Raw genomic sequence first — 8677 nt, forward strand, 5'->3', positions numbered from 1 at the left:
GTTGGTTGTTCTCATTTCTTTGTTTCTGAATTTGTACTTTGGTTCATTTGATTCTTACCTCTTGGAGGATGCTTTGCTGGTCGGTGATGGTTCTGATGGATCGTTTTCTTCTCTGCCCTACATCTTCAGGTAGTGTTCTTTCTCTTAACCGATTTTTTCTGTCTTTCTATATAAGTGAAATTAAATACCTTTTTCTCTTTGATGCAGGCAGTCGAGGTACAAGGATTAATGTGTGGGAGGGTTTGAAGAGAGAAACACCAGGTTATTAATTGGTCTCTTGCCCTATATCTCTGTTGGTTTCTCATGTTCCATCGTATTTGTGATGTGTTTTTCAGATTCTCTTGATGTGTTTTATTGTGTGTTCTTTTGCTTGGATAGGTTTTGGTTATTATTTTGAATGTGTTTCTTGCAGTTTAAAACTGTTTTGGTTTACTATCATGTTGTGTTGTCTTAATCCGACAAGGTGAGACAACCTTGTTTATAAATGTTTTGGTTTACTATCATGTTGCAGTAATTGGCTTCTCTTGTGTTTGTTGATCTTGTGTATGTGGTTTTGTGTTTGTAATCGGCTTCAGCTCTATTAAAGTTTGGACATGTTTATAAAGCAAGAGAGAAACGGGTTAGTGTGTGTCTTTTTTACAATCAATGTTGTTGTTTTTGAGTTATTCACATAAAGATTTGTTGGAGATTCTGTTGATTTGATGTCTTTCTTCTTGTTGGGTTGTGAGAATTTTAGGTGTTGTGTTGTGTTGTGTTGTTGTCGTTGATAGTTTCGTTTGTGACACTTAAACACAAGTGCTTGGTAGGTAGTTGTAATAGTTAAACACTTATTGTGAATGGTTTAGTGAATCGTTTTACAACATGGTTCTGTTCTTATAACATGGTTTTGTTCTTATAACATAGTTCTGTTCTTATAACATGGTTCTGTTCTGTTTTTAATTCTTATCTCATGTGTTGTTTGCTTATCCTCGGCAGGTTTACGTTCTGCTCTTCCCGTGAACCTTGTGATCTCACGTCGGCACAAGAGAACGAAATTGGTTTGTGGTTCTGCTCTTCCCGTGAACCTGCAGCTGTCACGTCGGCACAAGAGAACATAAGTCTTTGTGTTTTTCCTTCCCGTGAACATGTTTTGTGTTTTTCTTTCCACAATTGTTGTTCAATAAACTTGTATATATAGCAAACTAGAATCGACTACTCTTGATTGTAAGCACTCTCATATTCAGTCTGCTTTATTCTCAAGTTTCAAATATTTTCTCATCCCAACTCACTCTCAAACAAGTACATGTTTTGTTTTTATCTCACCAAACCACAAACTTTCTTACGATTTTAAACCACAAATTTTTGGAGATACAAGTCTATAAAACGATTGTTCAGACTTATCAAACACTCACCAATTCACTCTCTATCTTATCAAACACTCTATATCTTTTATTTCACTTTTCTTCTAAAATGGCATCTTCTTCACACAATAATTTTGATAACACCATTGATGAATGCTTAAATCAAGTTTGTGACCAAATTTCCAATCAAGTTTGGCAATCTCTTCTCACTCCACCTGTTCAATATCAACAACCACCCAAACCAATTTGGTTTGGTTGAGAATATTTGGGCAAAATTTGGAGAATACAATTAAGTATTTCCTTTTTTATGAATTTTACATTTCTTTTATTATGTTTTAATGTTTTCCTATGTTTAAAATTTTATGAAATACAATAATTTTATAAACATATATGACTTATTTAAATTTTTTATTTTCAAAAAATAAAAATAAATTAAGAGACTCAAAATAAGAACCCACCGTTGGGGGAAACTTTTAATTAACAAACTCAAAGTTCTTAATCATCTCAAACTACAAAATATATGAATAAACAATTTAAGAGCCCCTAAAATATATCCCCATTGGGTTGCCCTACATGACATAAGTTTTCCACCACTTTCTTTAACACTCGTATCCTCGTCCCCTATTTTTGCAATCTTGGGGTTTTTTTTCTTCGATAAATCACACAGATCCAAATACTGTTGAGTTGATTTTTCAATTTCCATCAAAATAGAAAACGTATAAACGGTTTAGAAAATTGATTTTATACTTCATAGAACCGATTGCTATATGCCTAAGCTTATTTATAAAACGTCTTATATGATGAAAGAAGACGTCTTATAAAACGTCTTCCTCTTCTTCAGCTTTAAAAAATGTCACTCCTATCAGTACTTTCTACTACTCATATTGACTTGTTCCCTAATCATGTCTTCTTAGCCATTTTTGCGATTCCGGTTTAGTTATAAACCATTACGTACCGGAGACACAATTCGATCGAACCGCATAAAACTCCCCCCAGGCCCACTAGGATGGGCCGGTGATCGGAAACTTGTTTCAGTTTACTCGATCCGGGATACAGTTTTTCGAGTACCTGGAGGAGCTCGTAAAGATCTACGGTCCAATCTTCACTCTCAGGCTAGGGACTCGAACAATGATCATCATCTCCGACGCGAGTCTAGCACACGAAGCATTAATCCAACGTGGAGTTCAGTTCGCGACCCGACCCGTCGAAACTCCAACCCGGAAAATCTTCAGCTCAAGTGAAATCACAGTCCACTCCGTGATGTATGGACCCATGTGGAGGTCATTGAGATGGAACATGGTTCAGAACACGCAGAGCTCGAAGGACCAAATCCGAGGCTAGAGACAACCAAGGACTCGTCTGGGTTGCTTTTGGTGCTGGACGTAGGATCTGTCCGGGGATGGGAACGGCGACGGTACACGTGCATTTGATGACAGCGAGAGTGGTTCAAGAGTTCGAGTAATTCGCATATCCACCGGATAGCAATGTAGATTTTGTCGGGAAGTTGGTGTTTGCAGTTGTGATGAAGAAGCCGTTGAGAGCCACGGTCAAATATAGGGTTTAAACAATAAAAGCTGCGGGATTAATTAGCATATGAACATTTGTAAACTCATGGACACTCCAATATTATTCAACAAACACTCTCATGTCAAAACTGATCATATATGGTACTCATATCATGTTTTGCATTCATGATTTTGTAGGAATCTGTTGTATACGAAGGTAAAAACTTAACTATGATTTGTAATTAAAGCATAAAATGGTAATTTGGTAGAGAATCGACATTAGTCTCGGTGCAGAGGTTTAAACTTAAAACTTGTAATTAAGTTGCATGCATCTCAAAAGATTGATGTAACAACAACATTACTTTGGTGAGGAGAATGAAAAGAACTCATAATTTTGAACTGAAAAAGTAAACGATGACATGCAAGATCACGTTCGGAGATAATTTTTTTAAAAAACCTGTATTACCACTTGTCGTCATAAAAGACAAGACTTTAAATTCGCGTCGTACTTCTTGTGCATACCAAAAACTTCAGCCTCATAACATTAAATGAGATCCCAATCACAAAACCGTTTTACTTTAAATTCTCCTCACCTAAATTATCATGCTCTCCTCTGTTTTTATACCTTTTCCTCTGCTTCTTCCCTTTTCATTCCAAATCCTCCCTATAGCTACAAAGCAAAACAAGAATCTAAAAATGTCTCTCTTTCCTTTTACTACCACTTCATTTAACATCTCTCCTTCACTATTCTTCACCGTCCTCGTATCCACTTTGGTTCTACTGATCCTCACGCGTAGGAGCTCTAAATCAAAGCGCGTAAAGCTTCCTCCAGGTCCTCCGGGTTGGCCAGTTGTCGGGAACCTCTTCCAATTCGCTCGCTCCAAAAAGCAATTCTACGAGTACGTTGATGATGTAAGGAACAAATACGGTCCTATCTTCACGTTGAGGATGGGGAGTCGAACGATGATCATCATCTCTGATTCAGCTATCGCCCACGACGTCCTCATTCAACGCGGACCAATGTTCGCAACCCGACCTTCCGAGAATCCGACCAGAACCATCTTCAGCTCCAACACATTCACCGTCAACGCTTCGGCTTACGGACCCGTGTGGCGGTCCTTAAGACGGAACATGGTACAGAACATGCTAAGCTCGGCAAGGTTCAAAGAATTCGGGTCGTCGAGACAATCCGCCATGGATAAACTCGTGGAGAGGATCAGATCAGAAGCTAAAGACAACAACGGTCTTGTCTGGGTACTAAGAAACGCAAGATTCGCTGCGTTTTGTATTCTTTTGGAGATGTGTTTCGGAATCGAAATGGACGAAGAGTCGATTTTGAACATGGATCAAGTGATGAAGAAAGTGTTGATCACGCTTAACCCAAGACTCGATGATTACCTCCCGATCCTTGCTCCGTTTTACTCCAAGGAGAGAGCAAGAGCTCTGGAGGTTCGTCGTGAGCAAGTTGATTTCATCGTTAAGTTCATCGAGAGACGACGGAGAGCGATTCAGAATCCGGGGACTGATAAAACGGCGTCGTCTTTCTCGTATCTTGATACACTCTTTGACCTTAAAATCGAAGGTCGTAAAACGACGCCGTCTAACGAAGAGCTCGTGTCTCTCTGCTCGGAGTTTCTCAACGGAGGTACTGATACGACGGGGACGGCGCTCGAGTGGGGTATAGCGCAGCTGATCGTGAACCCTGAGGTTCAATCTCGGCTCTACGATGAGATTAAATCAACGGTTGGAGATCGTAAGGTTGAGGAGAAAGATGTGGATAAAATGGTCTTTTTACAAGCAGTCGTTAAGGAGATTCTCCGGAAACATCCGCCGACTTATTTTACGTTGACTCATTCCGTTACGGAGGAGACGACGGTCGCAGGTTACGATGTTCCCGTTGGGATTAACGTCGAGTTTTATCTCCCTGCTATTAATGAGGATCCGAAGCTTTGGTCTGATCCGAAGAAGTTTAACCCGGATCGGTTTATTTCGGGTAAAGAGGAAGCGGACATAACCGGTGTAACCGGAGTTAAAATGATGCCGTTTGGTGTTGGCCGTCGGATTTGTCCGGGTCTAGCGATGGCGACCGTACACGTGCACTTAATGCTAGCGAAGATGGTTCAAGAGTTTGAGTGGAGCGCTTATCCGCCGGGAAGTGAAATTAATTTCGCCGGGAAATTGGAATTTACGGTGGTGATGAAGGAACCGTTGAGAGCCATGGTTAAGTCAAGAGCTTAAAATTTGTTTGTTTTTCCTTTCTTAATTTTTTTTGTTTGATTATGAAAACGTTGTGTGCTGCATACATTAAAGGGAACCTATAGTTTTGAAATTCGTCGAGGGCTTTGTACTTTGTAGAATGCTCAAATAATAATAATATTATTATTTTTTGTAAAACTGAGCTAAGTTGATATTGTGTTTAGGCACCACATAATAACAATCATAATTTGGTTACCTACAACGAAAATATCAACCAAAAAGTAATAAAGCTAAGCTATCTAAATATCTCTCTTCAAAAATGTTCGATGATTAATCTTTTGATAAGTCTAATGTTTTCACTTTTCACGATGCAAAAGCGAACATTAAACATCTGTCTAACACGTAACCTTATGAATTACTCATCAAGATTTGGAACGGGGATATGATATCAATAAAGGATTTCACATGAGAAAGGACAACATCACATGATGTGGGACTTCCATTGAGTCGACGTTTAAGAGGCCACATACATGCACGTGAAATGTGTGGTGTCGGAAGTCGATGTTTTTAAGAGCCGACCAAATTAGTTCAGATTATATATAATTTGTTGGGTGGGCTTGCTTTGCTTAATTTATGCTGGGAAACCCATCATCTTAGCCCAATAGCAAATACTACAATTATCACCTCTCTTTCTGGCTCATATTTCTTTGTCTTCTTCATTCGAGCATACTCTCAATCAATCCTCTTCCTTGCTTTGTTGCTTTGGGTAAGCTTCTTCCAACAATGAATGCAACTGATCTTTGGGGAGAAATCGAAAGTTCTGAGAGGTACTTCTGATAATTTCCTTAAAAATTCTTAACTTTTGTTGTTTGCTATATTTTGCGAATTTTGGTTTCCGTACTTGGCGATGTGTATAATGAGAACTGCAAATTTACCCAGAAATAGTGTTCACATGAATCATCTGTTCTGGTTTTTATTCAATTATGTATAAAATTTTTCAGAAAGACTGATTCATCTCATACTTGATGAGAAACAAGTTCAAATGAAGATGCTTATGATGATTTTTGCTCAGTACTAATTTCGATTGCTCTTTGTTTGATGGGTTTAGTTACCTCGTGTGCTCTATGTATGAAGAAGCAAAGTCATCATCGTCCTCCACACTGAAAACAATATTTGGAAACATTGATGTTTTATCTGAGGAGGAAGCTCTTGGTGATCACCAATTGCATGATCTGTTGGAATCTGCTGGTATGGTTTTAGTCCAATCCTTGCATGGAATGGGAAGGTATGTTTCCTGACTGTATTTTCAGATTATCTAGTTTGAGACTAGTTTATCTTTTGGGCTCTTGCTTCTATTTGGAATTGGATGCTTTAAGGAGGTTTAGAGTTTTGGGCTCTGTGATTGGTATTTTCCAACAAATCCCTTTTTTTTTATGCAGGACAGTTGAGATTGTAAACGAGTTGAGAAATGTGTTTGGCGAAATTGCAGCTATCCCTGTTCAAGTTCTTCTCACTGGGTATCTTTCTTGTTCTGAATCTTTCACAGTATTTTAAGCTTACTACGCTTGAAAAAGAGTATATTTAGTTCTTTCTGTAGTAGGTAGGTTTCAGAACTAGGAGTATGTGACATTCATAACCAAAGAGGCGAGTGATAGAAACTAATTTGTTGTGAACCACAAAATAAGTTGTGTGATAAATAAGAGTCAAATTATGATAGGACAGTTGAGAGGAGCTTTATAGTTTTGGGCTCTGTGATAGGTATTTAACAACAAAATACTTGAGAGGTCGTATTATTTGCTCACTTTTACTTATTAGGGGGAGTACAATACTGTTCTCTGAATCCATTAGCATAGTAAATATAGTCACAGAACAATGTTGTATATATCAAGTTTATTGATCTTCTCTCTTTTTTTTCCCCTTTAGAATATGCCTTCAAATATCAAATGGTTCCTACTCGGGTGTAAGTGAGATTCTGCAAGAGTTTTTTAGCATATAGGTTTACAAAGACAACCACTATATCCTAAATGATGCTAGAGTAAGTGCAAAAGGGCTCCATGGGAAAATATCTTTGGATATTGATGAGTTCTTAGAAGTTGTAGAGCTGTATACCTTTGGAGTTCTTGCAAAAGTTTCTGATGATGTGGGCCTAGCCATTTCATGGGTTGAGAAAGCTGCATTGCCTGAGGATAGACGACATGTACTATTGAATCTTTTCATGAGTTGTGTATAAATTTGTAAATGTTTTCCTCCTACTAAGATGCTACACTCAAATTTCTGCTTCAGGGGCTTTTGAGAAGATTACATTCTTTATTATCCCTCAAAACAGCAAACGTTCCAGAGGCTAGTTCTTTAGAGGAAGATTCCAAGGATTCTTCTTCTTATGCCGTAGTGAATAAGCCCAAGGATTCCAAGAATGAGATTGATTCTGGCCTGAAACTCTCTAAACAATATGAACCTTCGCCACTTTGGTCATCCCATCCTCTAAGCGTCAAGCTTGGTAATACCCAATTTAGCATGTCCAAGGGAAAGGTTGCTATAAGCCTTGTTGGATTAATCATATGTTATGCTTTGAAGAGAAAACAAGCTGCTTTAATACGGTAAGAATTCCTCTAAGCTTGTTTCTGAACATCGGTATGTGATGAAAAAAATACATTGTGAACCACAAAATAAGCTGTGTGTGCTTGTTTACTTGTTTTAGGATCATTCGCAGACAAATGGAGTCCACAAGAAAAGCATTTGTAGATTTCTGGAAGCTTGCGTTTTCATACCAAGTGAATCCTCTTGCAGCAATTCAATCCATACCAAACAGCACAACATGAGACAATTGATGCACAGTAAGATGGATCAAAAACCTGATTTTGCATTGAAATAAAGCTGCATCCTTTTTAGGTTTCGGCTCAGGCTTTAGCACAGCCTATATTTTAGTTACTCAAAGGTCTGTTGTATAATTAGATCCTATGTCTCGAAAATGTCTTTCTATGTTAAACCAACACTATCATATGTAATTTATCTTTAATATTTTTGTGCCATCCTCTCTTATTTTTGTATCCAAACAAGTCTCAATTAAATTATCTACAATTCTTACAACCAAACACAATCATTTCCTTATTTGGTAATATTAATTTCAAATTTCCTAAAATCTATCTACCTAATTTAAAGCAATATATTAGATTAAAATATAATTCTCTTTTCATTTTTATTTAATCTTATCTTTAATTATTTGAATTACTATTTAATACATAAAGTTAAAAAAAAATATTAGATTTTTTTCAGCATATGATGTGATTTGAATTTTTATAAACGGATATATATTTTAAAAATCTATCTTAACATTTTTGAAGTATATTTTTGTGCAATAATCTTTTTTGAAATGATTTTCCAAAAAACCATGGTCTTAAACACTATTAATCACCATAAATTTGATTTTAATCATATTTCATTGTATTTTTGACCATGGTTTAAGACCATGCACAAAACCATGGTCTTAAATTTTTTTTGATTTTAATCATAGTTTATTGTATTTTTGAAAGTACACATATTTATTGTTCTTTCAAAGTCAATCCATATAATTTTATTAACAAGTACTGATAATTATTGTAAAATCACCAAAATAAAATATATATATATATATATATA

The 8677-nt window shown here is 36.9% G+C and overlaps 2 protein-coding genes and 1 pseudogene across 2 annotated transcripts; all 3 read left to right on the forward strand.

Annotated features, from left to right (window-relative positions):
* On the forward strand, positions 3325–5239 carry LOC104764770 (cytochrome P450 77A4). Its single transcript, XM_010488367.2, has one exon. It carries the CDS (start codon positions 3449–3451, stop codon positions 5081–5083), a length of 1635 nt encoding a protein of 544 aa, XP_010486669.1. The 5' UTR covers positions 3325–3448; the 3' UTR covers positions 5084–5239.
* LOC104764771 lies at positions 5749–8070 on the forward strand. The gene is given in 6 exon segments (XM_019241280.1): positions 5749–5868; positions 6150–6326; positions 6486–6558; positions 6965–7238; positions 7325–7638; positions 7740–8070. Coding segments are annotated over 5 exon segments (795 nt in total). The 5' UTR covers positions 5749–5868; positions 6150–6313; the 3' UTR covers positions 7861–8070.
* LOC109130777 overlaps positions 8010–8677 on the forward strand; it is a 2366-nt pseudogene continuing 1698 nt past the window's right edge.

The sequence above is a fragment of the Camelina sativa genome, chromosome 19, assembly GCF_000633955.1.
Source record: "Camelina sativa cultivar DH55 chromosome 19, Cs, whole genome shotgun sequence".
NCBI lineage: Eukaryota > Viridiplantae > Streptophyta > Magnoliopsida > Brassicales > Brassicaceae > Camelina > Camelina sativa.